The sequence below is a fragment of the Mesoplodon mirus genome, assembly GCF_964341445.2.
Source record: "Mesoplodon mirus genome assembly, chromosome: 3".
Classification (NCBI taxonomy): Eukaryota; Metazoa; Chordata; class Mammalia; order Artiodactyla; family Ziphiidae; genus Mesoplodon; species Mesoplodon mirus.
In genome coordinates, this window is record NC_138978.1 from 184,023,926 (window position 1) to 184,051,710 (window position 27,785).

The 27,785-nt window shown below is 35.9% G+C and overlaps 1 protein-coding gene across 6 annotated transcripts in view; it reads left to right on the forward strand.

The window, feature by feature from the left end:
• GPATCH2 (G-patch domain containing 2) overlaps window positions 1–27,785 on the forward strand; it is a 168,119-nt gene that overhangs the window by 95,176 nt on the left and 45,158 nt on the right. For 5 of the 6 annotated variants that reach the window (XM_082615482.1, XM_082615485.1, XM_082615486.1 and 2 more), the window contains exons 6-8: window positions 3,792–3,859; window positions 19,249–19,288; window positions 25,686–25,756. In XM_082615482.1, coding sequence (XP_082471608.1) covers window positions 3,792–3,859; window positions 19,249–19,288; window positions 25,686–25,756 — 179 coding nt within the window. Of the gene's footprint in view, window positions 1–3,791; window positions 3,860–19,248; window positions 19,289–22,703; window positions 22,769–25,685; window positions 25,757–27,785 lie in introns of those variants that run through there. The other variant, XR_014293526.1, reaches the window with a different exon arrangement.

Sequence of the window (27,785 nt, forward strand, 5' to 3'; positions counted from 1 at the left end):
TGACAAACTGGCAGGGAGGCTCAGACAATGTCCTGCTGTAGCCTGGAGGCCGGGCGGATTTGATTGACCAGTTCTCACAAAACTGAAAGGCCTTCTTTTGAATGGCAGCCTGCCACCCTAAGTGTTTGTCAGTGTAGGCACTGAAGCAGAATAGCATTTGGAAAGCAAAATATAATTGTAAGTGAGAGAAAAGTTGGAGGACAATGGCTCTACTAGAGGCAGAGAAGAAAGGATGATGGTTTCTTGTGCTTCTATGGAGACATAACATCTCCTGGATTTATAGAAGGGATCTTATTCATTGAGCACATAAGTAGGATATCATTCATGTTGAACAAACTCATTATTAATCTCATAAGACCGTTGTGTCTCAGATAAGTTTACCTGATATGGGAAGTAGTTCATTCAACCATCTAATTATAGAAGAATGGGATGAGATGCAGTGGGTTTGGTAATAATAACAAAGTGAAAATGAGGTATAAAACCAACTGTTCTGTCTATCTTTGAAGGAAAGTCACAAAATCAGTGTTGATAAATCAGTGATAGAAAAACTAGGAAATTTCTTTTAATGTATCTAATAAAACTGCTAAAGATATTTTGTCATTGAAATCATTTGGCTAAATTTCCCTTATATTGGTACTTATTGACCTTATGAATTTTGATAGTGGTACTTGTACAGCTGTTATTAAGTTTTCGTCTGGTAACTACTACATTTCTGATTTTCTAAGGTTGATAACTTGATTGTAAATAACAATAGTAAAAACTGAGATCCATGTGATCTTTTAGCATTATAGTTTATTTCACAATCTAGTAAGGCCAGAAGTTGACATAAATGCTATGCTATCCAGAGACCATTCATTCCTATCTAACTTTGAGTTTATTTTTTTAATTTAACAATTTGCATAATAAACATAGATACTGAAAAGAAATATGCCTACTTTATTTAGGATTGTAGTCACTATTGACGTAGTAATATTTAACAAATGAATCATAAAAATTCAGGGCATATAGTGTGGTGTTTAAGATTCTTATCAGTAAATATTGGCTAATTATATAAAAGACTGTTTCCAGAGTTTTAACAAATAACAAGAATTGGATTGTGGAGATACTATTTCCCATGAAGAACAGAATACCTGTTTCCTATCTGACCTTTTGAAATAAAATCTACTTTTTCTAACAAATAACTTTTACAACATGAATATCTTATGGGATATTTAAAGAGTTATGATTTTTTTTTAATTTGTGATTTCTTTCTAAGACATTTCTGTAATACCTGGAAGGCATATTTTTTGGAGAATAAAATAATCACCATACTTAATCATTTACTAGAAATTAATACTTTGACCTTATGTTTTAAGTTGCTTCATTTTATTTTTAGAAAGATTAACCCTGAATTATAAATTTTTAGGAAGAATTCTGTAAGAATGTTTCTTGACATTTTATAATTCTTTGAAGTATCTACTAATAATCAATCATATTAAATACATGTTTTCAAGTTTAAAAAACACTGAAACTCCAGTATAGCCCTGATTTCCATAAGCTGAATTCTATACTAAGATCTTACCCTCAGATTTCTGGTAAGCATGTCTAGTCACTAAAGTAGCAAAACATTCCTGTTGTTAGAATAGTTTACTCCTGAGGCAGGCCAGTGTCATTGACCCTAAGAAGATCATCATGGATGGATCTCAGTGTTTCTTTATTTCATTAAAAAAATTCGAAATTATGCCTCTTTGCATATCTTTAAAAGTAAAACCAAAATTGACTTGAAATAACAGTCAAGGATATTCACCTCTTTTTTTTAAAAAAAGGGCCATGTACTAGGTAAATATGTAGTCATTTAAATATCTACATTTGATATTGTAAATCTTTTGTGAGTGATTTACAGCAATTGAATTGAGCTTATGGTTTCTATATGTGATTTCTGAGAAATACATAGTATGATTATTTCTGACTAGATTGAAAGCTTACATTTGTATTGTGGTATAAATTAGTTATAAATTCTGTTTTGTTGTATTCAGTTGCATTGTTTTCATCAGGCAATTTATCACATGGGTATATGTGAAATTTCTTCATTTATTAAATTTCAGATTACGTATTTCAAGCCAGAGCAAGACTTAAACATTTTTCCATAAGTATAGCTGCAGGCAAACAAGCAATTTTAGCCCTGAAAATAGCTTCTGCTTCTGTCAACACTTTGTTTATTCTTTCTCTGAGATAAAAAGTTCAGTTTTCTGATATTTGTACCAAGATAAAGTCAGTAAACAAGATTAATATAGTGTGGAAAAGGTTGTCAGCAGCCCTGGCAAAGGAAATAAGTTGCCTGTACATAGAACATACTGTAAACTGAATAAAAGTGTCAGGTCCACCATGAGATAATGTGATCATGAACCTCTAACAAAGCATGACATAGGCGCAGTCGGCTTTTCTCATAGCCACTGTGTAGAAAATGGATTACTATATTCCAGGGTTACCCACCGGAATAGCATGAAAACCTCATTTTGAGATGAATGCAGGATGTAGTCCTGGAGTTGAGCCACATGTTTACCTGTGGTGCTCAATCCATCGGGTTATTAATGTCATCATCTGTGCACATTTGCAATATTTGCATTTCTTAGAGTTTCAGTGTGTGCTGGCATCCATGTTACCCAATTGATACAAGACAAAATAACATTTTTGAAAATGTTCATTTCTTCTGAGGGGCATTTGTTGCCTCATCATGCCTTTTTGGATTCTACGTTAAGTGGCACTTCTATAATTACAGAGGGATTTTTTTTTTTAATACAGCAGAGCATAATGTAAAGCCTTTTGCTGTCAGTTTATGTCTCATCAGTTGTGATGGTGGATTCATGCTGCGTTTATGTTCCCGTTGAGAACCCTCTATAGGATAGGAAAGTTGTGACATTTTCTTTAAAAATGGGAATAGCTTGCAATATCAAAAAAGTTGAACCTTGAATTCTTTCTCAGCTTTTTAATTTGATTTAGAAATAAAGGAATAAATTTTTTTCTCAAGTGAAATTACATTTTGTTCTATGTAAATACACAAATAATTCCTAACTTTATGGGAAAACTATAAAAAGGACTACTCAATACTTCCTTGACTTAAGTCTTTGTATGCATTTTTTTGAAGTACAGTTGATTTACAATGTTGTGTTAGTTTCAGATATACAGCAAAGTGATTCAGTTAAACATATATATATGTATATATTCTTTTTCAGATTCTTTTTCATTCTAGGTTATTACAAGATAATGAATATAGTTCCCTGTGCTATACAGCAGGTCCTTGTTGCTTATCTATTTTATATATAGTAGTGAGTATAGTTTAATCCCAAACTCCTAATTTGTATGCATTTAAAATGTGTGCATTATAATACATGTTATTTACATTTAGGAGTTAACTACAAACATGTTGGTCCTAGGAAATATCATCTTCTCAACACTAATCTAATTAAGTAAACCTTTTTTTTATATACAGTTAAATATATTTGCAGTTGTACAGTATTTGGAAATGAGAGTCAGTGGTCTAGTTCTTAAGAAAGATTTTTTTTTTCTGTTATGAAGGTACTTTTTAAATAGTCTTAAAATTCTAGCCGAGGAACTACGCTAGACTAAAACAAATAGCACATTGTTACCAGGAATTAAGGTATCTTTTGGTCCATGCAGTTGTGTCTTAGATTTTGAGAATCGTTATATTCTCCATTTCAGAGTGGATGTCCTCAAATGAAAACATCCCTATTATTCACTGCCTTTTTACACACTCAACTGTGACCTGTTTTTGGTTTTAAATCTCCTTTCAGGTGACCACTCCTGGCCCAGTCAGTAACAAGAGAATGGTTCACTTTTCCCCAGATTCTCATCACCATGAGTGAGTATGCATGGTATTTGTATAATCTTGTTGGGCTATTCTGTATCTTTCTTTTGGGAAATTGGTAGCTATTGCTAGTAAAGGTGGTTCAATTTAAATCTGTCTTATAAAAGAGTAAACATCATATACCAAGGACAGTAGTCCAAGAACAATTTAAATGAAACCCATGACAGAAATTTAAAGAAAAGTTTTTAAGTAATCATTCTTTTATTTTACTTGCAATAGAATTTGAAATTCACGTGTTACTGAAAGTCATATATAAGATTATCTCAAAGCGTTTAAATTTTCATTACATTAAGTAGCATCAAGCTCTCCTTCGACTCATCCATCCTCACTTCCTTCCTTCTACAATCCTTTCTAAGGTACTGAAATGAACAGTGAGTCTTTTCCTCATTAATTCTCTACCCTCTGCTCCTGTCCAGCATGAGCTGTGATGGGACCAGAAAGTATTTGCATTTAGCAACAAAAGGAAGAGACTAATTTACTAGATAACTCCAAAAAAGTAAAGCTGTGGCTTGGTGAGTTATGGGGTGAATTTCTAGGTGCTAATTCTATTTCTAAATACATCTTTGTTGGAAAACCTGAAATAAGTTGTGTATTTTGGCTCAATACCATGTGTCTCCTACAAAGCTGGTTGAACTTGAGAAAGACCATTAAAGTATGGAACGATATGAATTAATTATTGAATGAATTTTTTCTGGAAAACAATTATATTAGGACCCATTAGGTCCTATTTTTTAAATCTACTTTTTATCAAATATAAAGCAGAAATTATTGTTCAGATGTAGCTTAATTTATAAATATTAATATGAGTATAATTTATATGATATAAAATATTATCTATATAGATTATTTTTATATATTTACTTTTATAGCTTATGATATCACAATCTTCCCTCTTAATAGCTTATCTTACTCATTGTTTCATTATCCCATAAAAGACCTTCTCCCTTTTTCCCTCAAACAGAAAATAAAAAATGGATAAAGCATTTTTTATCTCATAAGGACCACCAGAAGATTTGTATGTTTTCATCTCGATTTTCTGTTCTGATAGAAAACAAATATCAAGAAAGTAGATTTAGAGCTATATTTAAGCCAAAACTCACATTTGGTAAAGATTGTAAATGCTCTGAGGGCAAACAATCTCTATCACCATCGTAATCCAGTGCCAATTGTTGAGTGAGTGAAGACATAAAAGTTTGTATTTAAAATAGGACAAATCGGGCCTCCCTGGTGGCGCAGTGGTTGAGAGTCCGCCTGCCGATGCAGGGGATGCGGGTTCGTGCCCCGGTCTGGGAGGATCCCATATGCCGCGGAGCAGCTGGGCCCGTGAGCCATGGCCGCTGAGCCTGTGCGTCCGGAGCCTGTGCTCCGCAACGGGAGAGGCCACAACAGTGAGAGGCCCGCGTACAGCAAAAAATAAAAAAAAAAAAAAAAAAAAAAAAATAGGACAAATGCAAGAATGTCAGTTGAGTATTGCTTCTGAAATTAGCCGGTATGACCCTCATTGTAATATCCCAACAACCCTTCCACACCCATCTCCCCATAAATAAGAGTTTCTGGGGATGGAACTTGGATGCCACTGTTCTTAGAGTTTCCCAAGTCATCCCAATGTGTTTGATTACAATTCTCTCAACACTCGGGACTAAAAGGGTCATTTTACTACCTCGGGCCCTACACGCTACTAGTCCACTTTTTTTAGTATCTCATTCTGACCTCCTCTTTTCCACATCCTCCTCCATTATTTTAATTACAGCTCTGTTATCTTTTATATGGATCTTTCTGTCTCTGCTCTCTCACTATTTCAGTACATACTACTTACTTCTACTATTCAAGTTCAGTTCTGATCCTTTTATTTTCCTATTAAAACTTCCAGTATTGATTGCCTCATGACAGCGGACAAACCTTAGCATATCGTTAAACACCTTCCACAATCTGCCTCCAGTTACGTTTCCACTTTGTTATCCGTTATCTCTTCCTCCTAACACCAGTGGTCCAGCTGTCTACCTCTGTGCCCTGAATAGAACCTCTGCTGCACTGGCCCCTTTAGCCAGTGACTTTGCTCATTCATCTCCTCCTATCCATATCTGTCAAAACCCTATTTATTATTCAAGACTGATTGGAAAGTCATCCATTATATTTTTCAGGATGTACTAGGTGTAAGTAACAGAGTATGAAACTAATGCTAGCTCAGACCAAAAGGTTTGGTTTTTCTTTTCTTACACGAGAAGTTAGAAGGAAGGTGGCTCTAGGGCTTGCTACTAAGCTTAACGATATTATCAAGGGCCAGACTATTTCTCTTTTTCTGCTTCATCACCTGTTTTCGTGTCCTAGAGCTACAGTAACAAAGTATCACAAACTGGGTGACTTAAACAACAAATGTATTGTCTCATAGCTCTTTTCTTTTTCCATACTTTTTCTTTTATTTCATTGCAGAATAAAATTCCTCTTGCATTCTTGCGCTCTCCCTTTAATTTTCTATATTCTTAAAATACTTTTTATTGGAGTATAGGTAGCATACAATATTATATTAGTTTCATTTCTTGAAGAAGCTGTCTTTTCCCCATTGTATGTTTTTGCCTCCTTTGTCGTAGATTAATCGCCCATAAAGTGTGGGTTTGTTTCTGGGCTCTCTATTCTGTTCCCTTGGTCTGTGTATCTTTTTTTCTGCCAGTACTGTACTGTTTTGATTACTATAGCTTTGTAGTATAGTTTGACATCAGGGAGCATGACACCTCCAAGCTTTGCTCTTCTTCCTTAAGAGTGCTTTGGCTGTCTCACATTTCTGAAGCCTGGAAGTCCAAGATCAGGGTATCAGCAGGGTTGGTTCCTTCCGAGGACCCTGAGGGAGAATCTGTTCTTTGCCCCCCTCCTCACTTGTGGTTTGCTGGCAACCTTTGCTGTTCCTTGACTTCTGCTGCATCACCCCGGGCTCTGCCTTCATCTTCCCATTGCCTTTGCCCTGTGTCTGTATCTGTGTCCAACTTTCTGCTTTTTATAATGACACAGATACAGATATATAATAACATTTTATAAGGTCAAATTGAATTAGGGCCCACCCTAGTGACCTCATTTTAACTTGATTACCTCTGTAAAGATCCTATTTCAAAATAAGGTCACATTTTACAGTACTAGGGGTTAGGACTCCAACATATCTTTGGGTGGGGGGGGACACATTTCAACACATAGCATCTTCCTGGTCTTTTTTTCTTATATGTCTTCAGATTTACTGCCTCAAAGTCTCAAGATGGCACATATGGTTCTACATATCATGTCTGCATTCAAGGCAGGAAGACGAGGGAAGGACAGTACAAGCAGCTTTCCTCAAGAAACAAAATTATTTTCAAAAATAACTCACCCACCTTCCCTTAATTCTCATTGACCAGAACTGGGTTACTTGGTCACCCATAGTTGCAAGCGAGTTTAGGAATGTAGGTGTCTAACAAAGGTTTAGATCAGTCATGATAGGTTACTTGAGTCTGGCACATAGTGGCCCCTAACAAAATAAGGATAAGAAGAGGATACTATCCATTGAGTAGCTGCTAACAAAATTTGTCGTACTCAGCTCACTGACTTTTCAACATTCATACACACTCTTCACTCCATACATACATACTGTGTGAAATACCTTTCCTGCCTTTCCCAAAGAAGACCACTTCAAAGTCTCATCCAGTTACATCATCTGTCTCAAAATCTCATCTGGGACCTCTGAGTGACATGAAGCTTTAATCAGATCTGGCTATGGCTCCTTGTAGTATATTGTATGTAGCATAAATTAAAGGTGACTACATATAAAATATAGAATTGTAGAGAATGCAGGCTATTTCAACAAAAGCTCCTATTCAGTAAAGGAAGCACTTAATATACGTCCAATTTGGCAAGCAGTCCTTTTCTGCTTTCTTGGAGGACCTTTCTTGTTATTTATATGTAAGATCACAGCTGATATGTTCATTACCTCAGATGCCCTTCTAGGGTGCTGCACAGTTTTTGCAACTCATTTCTTTTTTTTTTTCCCCCTTCAGCTTTATTGAGATATAATTGACAAATAAAAACTTGTAGAATATTTAAAGTGTGCAACATGATAATTTTATGTATATTTATATACATACACATACACACATTGTAAAAGGATTCCCACCATCGAATTAACACATTCATCAGCTCACATATTTACTTTTTTTTTTCGGTGAGAACATTTAAGATTTACTCTCTTAACTTTCAAGCATACAGTACAATATTGTTAATTACAGTTGTCATTAATGTGCATTAGATCCTCAGGCTTTATTCGTCTTATAACTGAAAGTTTGTGCCCTTTTATCAGCCTCTCCCTAGCTCCTCCACCCGACTCCCCACCTCAGCCCCTGTCAACCACAATTCTACTGTTTCTAGAAGTTCAACCTTTTTTTTTTTTTAAGATTCCACATATAAATGATATCAGCACTATTTATCTTTTTCTGTCTGGCTTATTTCACCTAGCATAATGCCCTCCAGGTTCATCCATGTTGTCACAAATGGCAGGATTTCCTTCCTTTTAAGGCTGAATAATACTCCATTGTGTGTGTGTATATTAATTGACCATATATGCATGGGTTTATTTCTGGGCTCTCTATTTTGTTCCATTGATCTATGTGTCTGTTTTTAACCAATACCATACTTTTTTGATTTCTATAATATATATATATTTAGTGTGTATTTTTTGAAGATAGTTTGAAATCAGGAAGTGTGATAGCTCCAGGTTTGCTCTTCTTTATCAAGGTTGCTTTGGCTATTTAGGGTTTTTTATGGCTCCATACAAATTTTAGGGTTTGTTTTCTATTTCTGTGAAAAATGACATTGGAATTTTTATGATTCCCTTCGCTCTGTGTATTGTATGGATATCTGTGCATACTATAGATATTTTAGCAATATTAATTGTTCCTATTCATGAATACAAAATCTCTTTCCATTTATTTGTGTCTTCTTCCATCAGTGTTTTATAGTTTTCAGTGTATAGATGTTTCACCTCTTTGGTTAAATTTATTCCTAAATATTTTATTATTTTTGATGCTATTGTATATGGGATTGTTTCATAACTTCTCTTGGTGATATTTTGTTGTTAGTGTATCCAAACACAACCAACTTACGTATATTGATTTTGTGTCCTAAAGCTTTACTGAACTTGTTCATTTGTTCTAATAGCTTTTTGGTGGAGTCTTAAGGATTTTCTATGTGTACTATCAGGTCATCTGCAAATAGAGACAATTTTACTTCTTCCTTTCCAGTATGGATGTTTTTACTTTCTTTTTCTTGCCTAATTTCTCTGGCTAGGACCTCCAATATCTGTTGAATAGAAGTGGCAAGAGTAGTAGCCATCCTCATCCTTTTCCTAATCTAAGAGGAAAAGCATTCAGCTTTTTACCATTGACTATGATGTTAGCTGTGGGCTTGTAATATATGGCCTTTACCATGTTGAGGTACATTCATTCCTTCTATTTGTTGAGAGTTTTTATCATGAAAAGATGTTGAATTTTATCATTTGCTTTTTATGCATCTATTAAGATGATCATATGACTTTTATCCTTCATTTGGTTAATTTGATGTATCACATTTATTAATTAGCAGTTGTTGAACTATCCTTGCATCCCTGGAATAAATCCCACTTGATCATTGTGTATGACCCTGTTGAATTTGTTTTGCTAATACTTTGTTGAAGATTTTTCTATGTTCATCGGGAATATTGGCCTGTAATTTTCTTTTCTTGTAGAATCCTTCTCTGGCTTTGGTATCAGGATATAATGCTGGGCTTGTAAAATGAGTTTGAAAGTGTTCCCTCCTCTTTGATTTTTTGGAAGACTTTGAGAAGGATTGATATTAATTTTTCTTTAAATATTTCATGGAATTCACCAGTGAAGTGATGTGGTCCTTGACTTTTTTTTTTTCTTTTTGGATAGTTTTTGATTACTGGTTCAATCTGCTTCCTAGTAATTGGTCTTCTTAGATTTTCTGTTTCTTCATGATTTCAGTTTTGGTAAATTTTATGTTTCTAGGAATTTATTCATTTCTTCTAGGTTATCTGATTTGTTGGAAAATAATGGCTTATAGTAGTTTCTTGTGATCCTTAGTATTTTTATGTGATCAGTTGTAACAGCTGGGAAAGTAGGTAGTTAAGACCCTTCCAGGGAGAATAAAGATGGGTGTTTTGCCTGCTCCCTCTACACTGAGCTTATGTGTATTGTCATGAGGGGACATTGTTCCTGTGTCTGTTTAAAAACTGCTTCTTTGTTTGCTGTAGTCCTGTAAGACTAGTGAATGCAAGCTCCACTGGCTGTCAGAGCCAGGAGATCCAGGGCCTGTCCCTCAGGTGGCAGCTGCAAAAGCTGGGGCACCAGACATGTGTACAAGCTAGCAGCCTGGTTTTATTGTTCCAGCAAGCAGGAGTGGGAAGGCTGGGGAAGTGCCCCCAGCCCCCTGGACTCTGAGGAGGATGGCAGCCAGCCCCTAGATGCATCCTCAGACTCTAGAACCTCAGGCGGCAGCTTGTAAGGTTTGCCATCAAACCTTTGCCTTCCAGGAAAAGACTGGGAGATGGACGTTTTTAGGCAAACATCCTGCTCCCTCTGGGCTGAGCCTTGAGGGATAGCCACAGAGAGTGCTCACGTGCCCATTAAGAACTGCTTCTTTCTTTGCAGTCCTTTGAGTCTCAGAGCTGGGTGCTCCGGGGGCCCTACCCTCAGGTGGGAATCTTAAAATTGCCTTTCTTCCACTTTAGAAAAAAAGATGCCCTCTCAGTTCTGATCTTATCTTGGCACATTTCCCTGTAGTGTAAAATCCTCTTGGGTTCCGAACAGGGGGTCATTCATATTGTACTGATATTGATGTTGACAGATTAAATCAAATGACTGAGTCACAAAGCTTTATGCGATTTAGGTAGTTACTAATTCTTTGTTTTCAGTATCTGGTAGATTATTAAAAATACCGCTTAATCTTGAAATCATTGTGTGTGATATTTTCTGGCATAAAACTCTGAAGGAGTTCAATAATCAAGTGTTGGTTCTAACCAAATTCCTTTTATTTCCATTTGTCAATTTGTGTGAACAAGGTTTCTGAGCACTCAAATTGTTAAAAATAACAGTAGAATTGATGCTAATGGTAATATTCATCAATGGATATATGAACTAATTTGGGGGGAAAACTTGTTAATGATAGCTTTCTAATAAAATTTTATTTTTATGTTTAGTATTATCAAAATGTATTTATGTTGGTTTAGTTGAGTACTAATGAAAAGTATTTCAGATCTTAAGTAACTAATGGTTATCAACTAACAATTATTATTAACATTGACTAACTTATAAACTTTTCAAAATAATTTTTACTCTAGTTTTATAGTCACAGATCCTTAAGGAAATGTTATATGTGTATTTATATACATATGTATATATGTTATATAGATATACACACACATTTTTGTTGCAGAAGACTATAATAGGATAACTAATAAAAGACTTTCAAGTATAAAATTATATTACATTAGGATAAACTTCTGTAAACGAGTGAATTGTAAATTGAAAGGATTCAAGGAGAAAAATAAGCCATGTAAAATTTTCAACTTTTAAAGACGTGCCTGTCCTGGTATCTTTTTGTGTGTGTGTGTGTGGTACGCGGGCCTCTCACTGTTGTGGCCTCTCCCGTTGCGAAGCACAGGCTCCGGACACGCAGGCTCAGCGGCCATGGCTCACGGGCCCAGCCGCTCCGCGGCATGTGGGATCTTCCCAGACCAGGGCATGAACCCGTGTCCCCTGCATCGGCAGGCGGACTCCCAACCACTGCGCCACCAGGGAAGCCCCTGGTATCTTTTTTTAATGGATCGATGGCTAATATAAAAGCACAGTGATATTTAGATTCCAGTGTATATAGTCAAAAGAGTGGTGCAGTTTATTTTACTTTGAAATATCAATATATAAAATTAATAGAAAATGAATCCTTTGCAAATATTTAAACTATGATGAAAACTTTAGATGTCTACATAAAAATATGCAAAAGGAGGACATTTTCATAACTGTTTCAGGCAATATGTGCTCAAAAATGGTTGAAGACCACTCTTGTGCAGATTCCGGTCAGGAAAAAATAACGGAATATCCTACAAATAATGGTTTAAACAGAGAGCTGTTTAGTGTACTCACATAACTGGAAGTCTGGAAGTAGATAGTTGCACAGCTATTGAGGAGACATTAACAGTATCTGCTACAACCTCCTTTAAGGAATCTTTGTTTTTTTCCCCCAAATTTCAACCAGCAATTCTCGATACCTTCTATATTCTCCCTTCAGGTCCTTATTTCTACTTGATTATAGTATTTGTCACGTTATTCTCTAGACTATAGTTATTATATGCATACCTTATTCCTCTAATGAACCATGAATTTGCCAAGGATGGAAGCTTTTTCTTGTTCTTAATTTTCTCATAATATACAATACAATGCACACATCCAAAATCACTGGCTCTGGGGTCAAGGTTATCAAGTTCCACTACTGGCTAGTGATGAGGAGAAGACACCCCCCCCTTCCTGATTCTTGCACAACAGTATAGGGAAAGCGTAGATGAACTGTGGTTTTGTGAAATCCTTGCTGCACTTACCTCAGAATGCAGAACTGTAAGAATGGCTAAAATAGTCATTCAATTACTAAATATTTAGAAACTTCTAATTGGATAGTAGGTAACAACTACTACTTTCAGTGAATGATTCCTCTAAGTCAATATTTGTTTTGCTTTGGAAGATTAACTACAAAAAATAATCTGATATAGGAATACTTAAAATAATTTTACTTCATAGAGTTTCAAGAATTTTATTTTTAATAAATAAGGGGAAATATTTTACAGGTTCTAATGCAATAACATTTAGGAATTTTCAGTTCCTATGGTCGCATGGTTAGTAAAGTTTAGTGTAGGGCAGCTTGGAAAAGTCTAATCGAAGAAACAGAACTGCTGAGCTGAGGGATGGAAAAGGATGGTTTTAGAGTCATTAGAGCAATACCCAGCATGGTGCTCAGTGTGGAAAAACTCACCTCACTGAAAGTTTTCAGCGCGGTATATGAGAAAGCGGAAGTAGGTCATTAAAATGTGAAGAGTTTCTCTAAAGAAAATATTTTACAATAATTTCAATTATAAAATAAAATTACTTTTAGACATTTGGTGACCCGCCAACTTTGCTGAGCACAAGTTAGATTATGGAGTCTTGGTTTTAAAGGTAGACTAACATGTGCTCTGTACAGATATTGAGAAGCCTTATAGAGTGTCATAATTATGAAAATGTGATTATTTTCACTGTACTAATTATTTTATATTCCATCTGATAATTATTTCCTTGGAACATGTACTTCTCTTCTTAAAGTCCAATTGTTAATATATGATAGGTTTCTTTTAATGGGAAATATCATGCAAATAAATGAAATATTCATTAAAATAACCATAGAGAGGTACACAAAATGTGACAAGAACTTCAATCCAACTAAAGCTGAGAAATTAGTATCTAATTTCTGAGTAAAAATAACATGTTAAGTTTTGAAACTCACATTTAATTATTCTGTTGAATTTTTGAAAATACAAATATTAAAATCTGCAAAATAAAATTAATATGACTACCTAGTTTTAAAAAACGTTGGGGCTTCCCTGGTGGTGCAGTGGTTAAGAATCCGCCTGCCAATGCAGGGGACATGGGTTCTAGCCCTGGTCCGGGAAGATCCCACATGCCGCGGAGCAACTAAGCCCATGCACCACAACTACTGAGCCTGCACTCTAGAGCCCGCAAGCCACAACTACTGAAGCCTGCGCACCTAAAGCCCGTGCTCCACAACAAGAGAAGCCACTGCAATGAGAAGCCCACACACCGCAATGAAGTGTAGCCCCCGCTCGCTGCAACTAGAGAAAGCCCGCGCGCAGCAACGCAGCCAAAAATAAATAAATAAAATAAATAAATTTATAAAAAAATAAAAATATTAAAGGCATCAAATGGGGTTACTTTTTATTCACTCCACTTCCCTTTATGTATTGACCTTAAATGGTCCAGAATTTTTTCCTTTCCAACATTTTTCCAATCATTTATGAGCTACTTGTTTTTAAATTGAGCAAATATGATTTATTAATTGATGTTTACATTGATATTTATATTTTGCATTTATTTAATTTGAAAGTCTAGGAAATTGACCTGAGGAATTGTATGTAGATCAAAACTTATTTTAAATGCACATGGGTAATTACTTATACACCTATGATGAATTCCTTTATAAAGCAAATATTCACCCTTTATTTTATCTTTTGTGTAAATATAAAGTTTGCTTAAAGCAAGATTTGCTCGGATGAAAGGTCATTGGGAATACTTTTACACTTTGAAATTTAGCATCTATTTCTTTATGGTGAAAGTAACTTCAACTTTAGATTGAGATAAATAAAATAGCCTGGATCAATTCCTCTTCTGATTTACTGTGATTCCCTTGGGTAAGTCATTGAGCTTACATATTTCTTAATTTTAATTATAGAGTAAGGATAATAACAGTCCTTTCTTATATATAACATTTTTACAAAGTACTTATGTGAAATACAGAAAGATTGTTAAACTGGGCATAAAACATTTCAAGATGATGTTGATGATGATGCTTTATATTGTAGAGTATATTTTACTTTTCAGAGTATTGTCATATGCACAACTCTCTTCATTGTTTTATTAGCTCTCTGAAGCATACATAGATGGTGTTATAACCCCATTTTATAGAGAACTTGACTTTTCTAAAGTCACACACTCTATTCCACTCAACCAAAAGTCAATTAAAGAAACCAATGTATTAAGCATTTATTACATATTTGATAACACATTAAACCTGTTGGGGGATCCTATAGACATTACCCATGAGTATTGGTGTCTTTACTGACATTTAGGAATAAATAGGAAGTTATTGCAAAAGTTCATAGAATAAAAGCTCACATATTACTTTATTCACTGTGTACTATGGGGGAGAAAATTAATACTTATTTTAAACACCCACTATGTGCTGGGTTCTCCGTCTTGTGTAAGCCTCCCCATACTGTAAGAGCAGAGGGATTTATTTTATTTTATAGATGAGGAAGAACCCAAGAGTCTCAACAACTTCACCTAGCCAGTAAGTGCCAGAACCTGTGTCCAAACCCAGATCTTTCTGATTCTAAAACCCATGATTTAGCAGCCATGCCAACCTGAACTTCCTGGATTTACACTTGTAGTTTAATGAAATAAATGCCAAGTTTTAGAAGGGCTTCTTGAGATAGTTTTAGAACTGACTTTTTGTTTCATAGAAAAGGTAGTGAATGAGGAATATCTTTACATCCTGGTCATCTGCTCCACAGAATATCCAGAACCCGAAAGAATCTTAAAGACCACATAGCTCAGTGCTCTTATTCTTCTGTTTTCATACAGAATAACAGGGTGGCTTTGGTTAATAAAACTCTGCCCTGAATCTCAAGTCATTCATTTATCCATTCATTCTGAAAATAGTTATGAGGACCTACTGTGTGTTAGACACTAGGTATACAGTAGTGAATAAGATAGACATCATCGCTGTTCTCATGGTACAACCTAATAGAGATAATAGACCTTAATCAGTAAGCACACCCATAAATGTATAATTATATACTGACCCATAAATTATTTATGATTATTATTATTTATAAATGCTCAAGAGACGTTACTGTATATTGTGCTAAGTACCCTAAAGGAGAATTTTAAAAAGAATTTGAAGTAGACATGGAGATGGAGAAGACTTTTTAGGACAACAAGCTTGAGATGAAATCTCTAGGAACTAAGGGATGGCAAGAGGAGCATTTCAAGCAGAGAGAATACCACTTTCTGTAATCAGGGAATTAAACAAAGGTTAAAGCAAGTGACAATGTGAGGGAAGAGATGAGAGGAAAGTGATGAGACTGGAGAAATGTGGGCAGGGACCAGATGATGCTGAGCCTTGCAGGATGTATTAGGATTCTTTCTCCTAAGAGTAGTGGAAAGCCACTTAAGACTTCGGTTTGCTTTTGTTTGTGTGTTTTCTTGAGGGTAAGGGTATGACTAACTACAAATTCAGAATTGAACTTTGAAATGATCACTCTAGGCCTGCAGTATGATAAATGGATTAAAGTTAGTAGGTACAAGGAAAGTTGCAACTTTCCAGGTAAAACTTGATATCTTGGACTCAGGTGGTGCCAGAGATGTTGAGAAGTGAGTGGATTTAAGAGATGCTTATGGACTTGCTGATGAGAGAGAAAGGTGCCCAAGCTGAGTTTTAGTTGTCCATTAGAAGGTTGATGCTGCCACTAGATGAAGATTTGGTTTGTAGCAAAAAGAAGAATATATGAGGTATTTATATACCCATTAAGAAATATAGTAAGCCCATTACATGTTAACACATATAGCATATTTTTTGAAAAATGACTACCTTTTCCTCTAAAAAATTAGTGAAAACATGTCATCATTTTAGCAAATCACTTTAATGTCTGGCATAACAGAAGCTAGATTCTCGTAGCTGCTTCTGCTTTCAATTTGAAGCATATGAAGAAAATCCAGCCTCACACAGATGTGTAGTTGGAAAAGGAAGAAGTATTTTAATAGCCTTTTCAACTCACTGTGGATATTCTTTGATACTGCACCAAAACACAGAGGGTTTTTTTCGGTTTTTTTTTTTCCTCAAAGGTTAATTATAATCTGAAAACATATCAGTGAGCTTTTTTTTCCTCAATGACATTAAAATCTATTGGTCTTGAATTCTGAATGGATCACTTGCACATCATGATTTAGTAAATCATATGTTGATCATTTGGAAGAATTCACATGCATTAATATCACCACAGCAGACTTCAAGTATTTGGAAACTGTCAAGTTCATGGTGGCAGTTACAAGTTTTCTAAAAGCCTGACTGGTTTTTGCTAGAAAGCTTAAAGTTTATCATGAGTCACAAGTAGTTGTTTTCCGTAACTTTAGAGGCTCAAGTTGTTTCATTTTCAAGAAAATGTCTTCCAAATAGTCAAGTATAGATAACCGTAGTTTATTAGTCATTCTTTCAAGTTAAAAATAGTGCTCCATGGAAACAGTGGCTTTGTTCTGTTTGCATCTCACACAATCTCACAAGTGCTTTTCTTTTTTTTTTTTTTTTTTTTTTTTTTTTGCTGTACGCGGGCCTCTCACTGTTGTGGCCTCTCCCGTTGCGGAGCACAGGCTCCGGACGCACAGGCTCAGCGGCCATGGCTCACAGGCCCAGCCGCTCCGCGGCATGTGGGATCCTCCCAGACCGGGGCACGAACCCGTATCCCCTGCATCGGCAGGCGGACTCTCAACCACTGCGCCACCAGGGAGGCCCACAAGTGCTTTTCTTGAGACAACTGTTGTACTTCACTATGCATCTGAAATACTTTATGTGTACTGCCCATTTCACCACGAATAATTTTCTTAAGTATACTCCAGAGTTGAGACTTAATAAAAAAATGTTTACTGCTATGTCAAGAATATTTTTAAGTGAAACTGGCTTTTTTGTTTTCCCCCTGCAAGTTCATGGCAGTGAGGAATACAGTGACTACTAGTTCAATATTCCAGGGATGTCCTCACTCCCGCCCAGGGCTGCATAGAATACACTTTGAAGACAACACTTTGAGAACCACAGGCAGAGACAGAACCAAGAATACCAAAATTCACATATCATCCTAGGTACTGAAGGTCATGTGGATCTCCCTGTCAGCGTCTTCTACACTGACACATGTGCCTTAGTCTTTTGGCATCCTCAGTTGTAGTTGCTACCAAGATCTAGTTCTTACCTAGCATATGGCTTCTTCTTAATACGCTATCCTCTCACCTTAATTTTTATTCCCATGTCTTGATCCATGAAACCCTATTATAGAATATTGAGTTAGGAGTTTAACAGACATTTCTCCTTCCCCATCCCTCAACACCCCCGCCCTTTCTGTTATATACTTCTTCATACTTACAAGTCTCTTCAATAAAACAGTTACGGTTCACAAGGAAGATGTTCAGTGTAGAAGATTATATTCCATTTCCAAAGTTAATTTGAATTTTCAGCGATAATCTGTAAACTAGTGGTGTCCGATAGAACTTTTCACAGTAATGGAAATGTTCTGTATCTGCACTGCTGGTGATGGTAGCTGCTAACCATGTATGTCTAGGGCACTTGAAATGTGGCTAATGCAACTGAGGAACTTAATTTTTAATATTCATTTAAATAGCCATAGATGACTAGTAGCTACCATATTAGAGAGCACAAGTTTAGACCATTATGTGTACAGGACACACTAAGTTAATATAAAATTACGCTTCTGAGTCAAAAAATAGAAACTCTATAAAAAATAGAAACTCTAGGGCTTCCCTGGTGGCGCAGTGGTTGAGAGTCCGCCTGCCGATGCAGGGGACACGGGTTCATGCCCCGGTCCGGGAAGATCCCACGTGCCGCGGGGTGGCTGGGCCCGTGAGCCATGGCCGCCGAGCCTGCGCGTCCGGAGCCTGTGCTCCACAACTGGGGAGGCCACAACAGTGAGAGGCCCGTGTACCGCAAAAAAATAAATAATAATATTAGTATCATTCCCTATGATTGTGGGCTTTTACTGGCTTATTTCCCACAATGTCTCTCTGGATTTCCTTGATGTTTACAGTTAGTTTTAAGCAGAATACTGGCCAGATGGCTGGGCATATAGCTAATGATAACTCCTGTTGAAAAGGTATCACCAGATAGACTATTAAAAGTCCAAGTTGCATCTGGAACAGTATGGGGTGGGCCAGGCAGGGTGAGGCACAGTGCAAGAATGGAACGCTTTAACTGTGCCATGACTTATATATCTCCAGTGTTGTTGTTGAATTTGTTCTCAGCCAGAATCCAGAATCCCATGGAAGGAATGGGATCAAGGTACCTTCAGCTGATACTTTAGAATTCACATCAAGGGCCTTGTGTGATTGTTGCTCGGGACATAGCCAGAGGATATAATATTCTTGTATTTTTAATGTTTTTTAAAACTCCAACAATCAAAAGGTCATCATCTGTTGTAATGATGCTGTAATTAAGTTGTGGTAAATGATAGCATTTGTAGATTTTATAACCAGAATTGATTCATAAAATGAATACAGTCCCAGCAGTTTATGTTAACATAATTAAATGGAAATGTAATTCTAACTGAGTTTGCTTATTAAACTGAAAATTACTGGGTTATGAGCCCTCTTACATTTCTGTCAAAATTGGTGTAAGTCTAGGATTACATGAAATATCCATTAAAATACGGCATATTTTAAGGCTCTGTTGCTGGTGGCATGTATATTTCTTACAGCACATGCAGACTGATCACGTGAGAGCATGAGCTTTTAGTGAGTTTCCTGCTAACTCCTTTTCTCTTTCCTCTGCAGCCATTGGTTTAGCCCTGGGGCTAGAACAGAGCATGGCCAGGTAAGGAACATTCTAATCCAAAAGGAAGTTACTCAGTCTTTCAAATATTTAGCTATCTCCCTTCAAGGTAGTAGATCAGTTTTATGAGAAAGGATAAAATCCCAGGTTATTTTAAAAGGAGCTCATTGTGCCGGTGCTGATACACTGACCAAGTGACTGATCCTCAGCTAGCATCAGAGTTCTCCCTTACTGCCCCCTTCCTCAGTCACACGTGTCACCTCCATGGAAAGGCTTTAGAATTCACTAGTTTGTAGGACTTCACCATTCACATGTTTTTCACAAAGTTAAGGTACCAAAATAGTACATACGCTTGAAAAAATTGCTTTGTATTAAACAAGATCAGCCAGCCAAAGAATATTTTTATTTTTGAAGTTTAGAAGGTGATAATGGTTTCTTACAAGTTTATGTTATATTTCTAAGTGAGTTTTTAAAAATTTTTTATTAGTTTCATGGCAGCACAATGATTAGTTGACTTAGCAAGAACTTGACATTCATTTTGGTTAACTTTACATATAAAATAAGTAGTCTATCTTCTTTGTCTGTTGAATGTGTTAGTTCTCTCTCTGCAGTGTGATAAGGTAATTTAGGGCTTAAAATTTTGATAAGTTTTAAAGCATATGGCTTTGCATCCTTGTTAAGCCTTTTTTTTTTTCATTGTGGATTATAAGAGTTATTTTTTAAGTGGGTCAATAGTATGATACGTAAGAAATCCCTTTACATATATGCAAATGAAAAGCCTCAAATCCACAGGGATCATTTCTTCTGAGGGGTAGGTAGGTAGGTAGGTAGGTCGGTAAAGAGGAGATTGTGCTTAGTAATTGGTAATTGGTAACATTATTTTAGGTATTGGTGATGTCTTATTTCTTAAGCTGGGCAGCAGGTGCAGAGTTGGTTGCACATACCATAGTTCCCTTTTCTTATAACAGGAAAGTGCCAAATACTTCATTATAAGGTATACTATATTTCTTAACACACATGAATCTAATTAAAGAAAAATATGTGAATTCAGTTTAATGATTTTTTGTAAACTTGGCCTTTTTCCATGAGAGCAATTTGCACCTTTAAATATATTTCTCCGTTAATAATAGAATATTTACCGTTATTTCTAAAGTTTTGGAAATTAATTAGGCTACATTGCATCTGCAGTGTGTTTGTTCAGAATGTAAAACTTAGACTTTCTGCTTTCCCAAATGGTTCATACCCTCTATGTAAAATGATTACATTAAGATTCTGCTTCTAGTAGTAAGTCGCATTAGGATATAGTTTATCCCCAAATACGATTTTGTAAAAATCATTTTCCACCTTCTAGAATTTGAGAAATACTAAAGTCATGTTATAAATCTGTGCTTTAGATTATAGTGTAACTGGTTGCTTCCAGCCAAACTTTTTTTCTGTAATTAAAAATTAACAAATAGCTAAGAACATATAGAGAAGAAAGTTGACCAATCTTTTTTTTTTTAATTTTTAAATATTTTAGACAAATTTTTGAATCACCCTTTGGCTTAAACTCTGATATACCATTTCAGATTTTTATCTTGACTAGATAGGTTATTAGTTAATGAACACAGTTGATTCTTGTTATTTGTAATAGCTATGTTCTATGAGGTTGATAAGAATACTAACGTAGCAAATACTGAAAAATCGCTCCCAGGAAAAATACAAGGTTAGGCTCCTGAGAATCTCTGGTCACAACATTTTCATTAACTAATTAATACATATCCTTATTTGATGTGTGTTTCTGTTTAAAGACACCTTATTTAATACATATTATTGATTCATTAACACTGAACTCATAGCCAGCAGCACTATAACTTATTCCTGAAGGGAGCTTGTCTAATGCACATATTTTCTCTATAAAGCCCATCACAACCTTCGTGCTCCGGGGAACACTAGATAGCAGATCAGCACGATACTTAGGAGGCTATTTTAAACAATGAAGATAAAAACAAGAAAAAAAATGCAAAAAAACATAGCACTGAATGGACCTCGAAAAAGACACATGTTTACAGTATGAAAGCTGAAACAAGAAGACAGACATCACCTTGTCAGAGCTCAGCTGAGAACATGCGCTACAGGGGACTCAAATTTCTGTCACTCTGTGCCTGTCTGCCAATGACTGCTAAAGCACCAGAAGTATTGATTTTGGTGTTACAAATAAATTTTAGCAAATAGGTGAATTTGCAAGTACAGAATCCATGAATAATGAGTAACAGTTGCACATATACGTGTGTATACAAATACACATACAAACTACTCATGTTTTGAGGGATAAAAATTTCTTATTCAACTTAGACCTAACTTTAGCACAGTAAACTATTGGCTAAACCTAGGTCCAAGTGATAAAATGCAAGACCATGAAAAAGTATAACATCCTTCAATATATTGTTGAATGAATGACTATTAGCATGCGTGAACACCTTTTATTTTTCCCATACCAACTTACCAACATAAAGAAATGATAATATTAACCCCACTTTTGAAATCCCACCCCTCACTGCTTTCCCCACCTTATGATTCCCCTTTCTCTTCTTTAGTGCAAAGTCCCATTTCCATTTACATCATGCATACTCAGTGTTTTCTTTATCACACATTTAGTAAATCACTGTTGTCCATCAGCCGTTATCTCTCAGGTACTCTTTATTTTTACAAAAAGAGGTATTTATATAGACAACATAGCTTTTCCTCTGAGGTGGGTAAAATCTGGGGCAGGAAAGCAGTATCTACATGATGTTGGTAAATGTTTGAGAAAACCACAGAGAGGGCACCACAGAGGCCACAAAAGAGAAAAGTGAAAGGTGGTTCAGTAGTAGAAGTAAGGAGACAGAAGCAGCTGCAGGAAGCCTCATTTTGTGTGTGTGTGTCTTTTTTAATTCTGAGGATTTTCCTCCTTGAATATCTAATGGTGTGATATTTTTGACTGAGTTTACTAGTATTTTAAGGAGCCATAGGTCATTGTTTAGAGACTACTTAGTTCTCCTTTTAAGGTGAGGACCCTATGAAAGGCCAAGTGTGGAGAGACTTGAAATTCTTTTGTAGACATTTGAGGAGTTACCTGAAAAGTGGCTGCTAACCAGAAACAGTCTTGAGCTTGAATGCCTTCTGAATATCAGGCGGTAAAGAAAGGATTGCCGTGGAAAGTGAAATAAGAATTCTGCTCTTTGCTTTTTCCTCTTGTGCTAGGAACGTGACACGCACAAAATAATCTTTTTAAAATATCATGAATAGCCACAGAAATTCTCAGCTCCCTTTCTGTCACAGGAGCAACCATGATCCACGTGGAACATTTCTCTTCCTGGTTTCGTTCAGCAGATTTTAAAATTGCGTAACTTTTGTAAACCTCACATTGTACTAGGTTTTGTGTTTATGAATGTTCATGTCATTCTTATATGAGTCATTTTTTAATATACATCTGCAGGTCACTCACTAATAAGGGAATTGTCTCTCCGTTTGGCCTAAGTCCAGCAATCTGAGAGTCAGAAGGTAAGAAGCACTTCGCACCATATTCAGAAGTTCTGTCATTAATCGGAGTTGATGGTGTTGAGTCAGAGCCCTGAAAACTGACCTCACTTGTGACACTGATAGGAGTCCAAGGAAACAGGAAAAGTTAGCCGTAAGAGAAGTGAAGAATCTTTCAAAACCTGATGAGCTACTCTTGCATATCAGAGCAGAGCTCCAGGACTCTTGTGTCTTTTATCATGAATTCCTGATCTGATGCCCCTCCTCCCCACTGCCACCCTTTTTTTTTGTTCCTTGGGGCAGAGCAGACACGTGTTGGGAATCTTTCAAATACAAATGTATGTTTTCTATTCAAATAACACTCTGGATTAATTTTTTCATCTTCGCCCCTTAGAAGATCTAGGTTCCCATATTAACCTGTTAAATTCATGACCCAGAGATCTGAGTCTGTATTTTTCTCTCTGAGCTTGATTTTAAATTTGCAAAGATACACCCAGACTTTTAATTTTATTGATAAAATGAGATAATTTTATGATGACTTTTTAATATAGATGCATTATATTAAATAATTCCAATATTTGTCTCTTTTTATATACAAAGCCCATCAAAACTATAAATTTGAGGGAGAAAAGAAATTCCCATGTGAATCTAATAGAAGGAGCTCTAACCTCGGAGTTCAGAGAAGTTGCTATCTCATTTTAGTTCATCCAGGTGGTGGCCTCTCTGAGAACTATCCAGACCTAGTAGGTATAGCCTAATATTTATTTTGGTTATTATAGTTGCATTTTGAAAAAAACTAAACTGTAGAATTCTTTTCTTATTTCAGAACATATGTTTGGGATTTTTTGAGTTCTTTGTTTAGACTGTTTTAACACAAATATCAGGAATAGTGTTCACATATCCATCTTATCTAACAATTAGAAAAGTTAGTTAACTACTACTATTAATTGAAGGTGGAGGTAGAGATTTTATCATGTCACCTCTAGCTATCTGTGTCACAAATGTTGGTTTGTATATTTTTTTTACAAAGACACTAGCATTAGAAATGCCAAAGTAATTAATTTTTTTTTTTCAGAAACAATTTAGCTTTCATGGTACGAAGTGTTTCTACATTGAAACACTTTCAGATTAATGGACTTAAAGATAAATTGTTGCTATTTTCTATAAGTAGTAATAATTAGGTATGGCTTCATCTACATATCAAATACTAGATCTCATTCCCTATTTCTTTATCTCATTCATTCATTCACTCATTCATTCAACAAATATTTATTGAACACTAAAAATGTTCCAGACACTGTGCTGGGCCTTGGAGGTGCAGGCAGATTGAATAACTAAAACAAAGGGCCAAAGGTGAGCAAGAATATGGTACATGCTCCAAACTGAAAAGTTCAGAATGGTTGGGATATATCATTTAGAAATAAGGAGCTTAGGTTGGGGGGTAGGAGGAAGCATAATAAATTATGAGTTTAGAAATATAATCAAATTATGAAGGGCCATGAGAGTCTTGTACAAGATTTGGGGGTTTATCTGAAGAGAATAATGTAATCAGATCTAGTTTTAGAACTATTGGCTGCAGTGTGGAGAATGGATTAAATGGGAGTGAGGCTGGAGGCAGGGAGGCCTTTGGAGAGGCTGTTGTAGGTGAAAGAAAATGATGGCCTGGACTGGGATGTTGGTAGTGGGGATGGAAAGAAGCAGATATTTAAGAGAAATATAAAGTAGTCTTATTTAGTTAAGACATTCCTGAAATAATGATCTAACAATGTTCTTTGTGATCTAATTAAGTTATTTTCCTTCTCAAGGATGGCCAAATATGGCTAGTAATTGACTCTAAATGATGTTATTCAATAGTTCAAAGCAGTTATTTCGTTAGAAGTTACTGATATTGGTCAGACAATAACCACTGACAACCAGGCTCATTAATTACAGTTGTAGCATTTGAACCATTTACTCGGCACTTTTTATACTCTGGTCATAGTGCTAAGTGTTTGACATGATTTATCTTATTTAACACTCACAGCACCCTTACAGGTAGATATTATTGTTATCTCAATTTTCCAGGTGGAAACTGAGACTTAGAGACGTTACACAGCTTATAAATGGTAGACCTGTTTTTAAAACCTAGTGACTTGTTAGTGACTGGTATAGCTGGGATTCGAACCCAGATCTTTCCTGCACTATTACTTCTAAGATTTCTATTTTTATTAAGGTTAATTTCTAATATGCTGTACAACTTCTTATTAGCCCAGTCTTGCATATAATCACATTTCTGCATAAATAAGATAAGCTACAGTTTGAGTGTACACACAGCCAAAAGTATTGACTACTTGGGTTTTTTTCTTTCCAATTAGTTAGGGTAAAGCATGTGTGAAGGGAAGTGTATGGTGAGGCATTTTGAGGAGGCAGTCAAATCTGTATTTTTTTCTATGTATTTCCAAGCCAATAATTTCTTTGAAAAAGAATGTTTTAAATGTTTCTTTACTATGTTAGGCCAGTAAATACAGAGAAAGTAAGATTAGATCTTTTATGTCATTGTAGGTGACAAAAGCCTCGAAAAATTCGTAGCTGAATGCACTGGTAGAAGCATTGGTAAGAGAGGTTGCATTACTTTAACCAGGACCACTCCAGAGAACCAGAACTAGAAGTGAGTCCTAGACCTCCAACTCTAGGCTGTATATTAAGTGACTATAAGAGCAGTGTAAGCTGTCAGGCAAGCACTGGCAACTCTTAGCAACATTTTTATAAGGGTGTCAGTGGCATCTCTAGCAAAAGTAGTTGTCTTCGTTTTAAGAAAAACCAGTAAAAAAACAGAAAGAAAAAAAAGCAATGCAAGTGAACAAATAGTGTCCCTCTGAATGAGAAGAATACTTTTCTACTTACAAAATAATATAATGGAAATATTTTTGTTTCTACAACTTTGTTTTAACACTTTGGACAGCATCAGCTTCTGAGAGATAACCGAGCTGAAAGAGGACACAAGAAAAACTGTTCTGTGAAAACAGCCAGCAGGTAAGCAATTTAAAATCACTTTTTATTCTGATCATTAAATCATGTGATTTTTTTTTCCATACCAGTATGAATACGATGAGTTATAGTTGGGTTGCCTTTGGCTCTAAAGTGCCAGCTGAAAATATTTTATGTATTGTTTATTAGAATCTATTTCATGATTACTAGTAATGAATAGAAAGATGCCATTCTATTTGTATTTTTTAAAGCTGATGAAAAATAAAGAGTACATTTTTTTAACATCTTTATTGGAGTGTAATCGCTTTACAATGGTATGTTAGTTTCTGCTGTATAACAAAGTGAATCAGCTATACATATACATACATCCCCATATCCCCTCCCTCTTGTGTCTCCCTCCCACCCTCCCTATCCTACTGCTCTAAGTGGACACAAAACACTGAGCTGATCTCCCTGTGCTGTGCGGCTGCTTCCCACTAGCTATCTGTTTTACATTTGGTAGTGTATATATGTCCATGCCACTCTCTCACTTCGTCCCAGCTTACCCTTCCCCCTCCCTGTGTCCTCAAGTCCATTCTCTATGTAAGAGTGCATTTTTAGAAGAAAAGAAAATCTCTGCCACCCATAACTAATGAATTTTAGATCAAGATTTAGAATAATTCGTTTATTTTTTAATTATAAAAAAAAGAGAATTAGGGCTTCCCTGGTGGCACAGTGGTTGAGAGTCTGCCTGCTGATGCAGGGGACACGGGTTCGTGCCCCAGTCTGGGAAGATCCCGCATGCCGCGGAGCAGCTAGGCCCGTGAGCCATGGCCACTGGGCCTGCGCATCCGGAGCCTGTGCTCCACAACGGGAGAGGCCACAACAGTGAGAGGCCCGCGTACCGCAAAAAAAAAAAAAAAAGAGAGAGAGAGAATTAATCTTTTCCCCAAAACTTAAATGGTACTTAGGCTTTATGAGAGAGCAACATGTATATTTATCTCTAATAATATATAAATAAGTATCTAGAAAATATACTCTTTTTTTAAAGTGCTTCTATGTTCTTACTCATTTTATATTGCTGAGTCGATGTTATATTTTTTCTTTAATAAAAAAAATTTGCCCCAGTTTATTGTTTTAGACAGTGTATTTCCAAATTTTGCACGTGGTGTTTCTGAAGACCTCATTTTTACTTAGGTGAAAATGACTATCAGAATATTGTTCAGAACTACTGCCCTGTGATTTACACTTACTCAATTTTTAACAAGATAGCCGACCTCGGCAGCTACCTTTGCATCTCCTGGCCTCCCGTAGTTAGTGTGCTAGCCACTGTGTTTAACACTCCCAAGCAAGCAATGTAGCTTCCAAGTACCATGTTGTACAGACTAACCCCAACTGAGAACCCACTAGGTATCTGCAGAAGCTAACATAAATCCCATCTAGCATGTCTAATTTAGACAATCAAAAATTGTCAAACATAATAAGTTGACCATCAGTGATAGTCAACATAAAACTAATATAGTTACCCCTAAGGATGTCAGATCCTGAAACTATGAAGTATGGCTTATATAAATTTTATACAGGTTATAAATAATTACGAATGACATGTTTATAGAAATAAAATAAGCAGGCAACAGATCGCTATTAGAATTGTTCAAGCAGAATTGAATCAAAAGCATATAATTGTTAAAAATGAGAAGTGTGATTGTGAAATGGAGGTACAGCTGAAGAAGTAGGCCAGAATACAGCATAAAAATACAAGGAGATGGAAAAATGAAAGAGTGGTTAAGAGACCCAGGAAAGATCTAAGATATATTTAAGCTTAGAGGCTTTGATGGAGGGTATAGAAAGGCTGAAAAAAACATGATGCTGAAGAGATGTTGGCTAAGGATTCCCTAAATGGGTGAAAGTGATAAATCTATAGATACAGGTACAGAAAGCACAGTGAATACCAACTAGAATAAATAGAAAGAAATCCATACCTAGTAGTACACTGTAGTACACCAAAAACAAAGAGAAGATCTTAAAAGAATCCAGAGATAAAGGATGAATTACTACAAAGGAATGACAGCTGTACATCATCAGATTTCTGAGT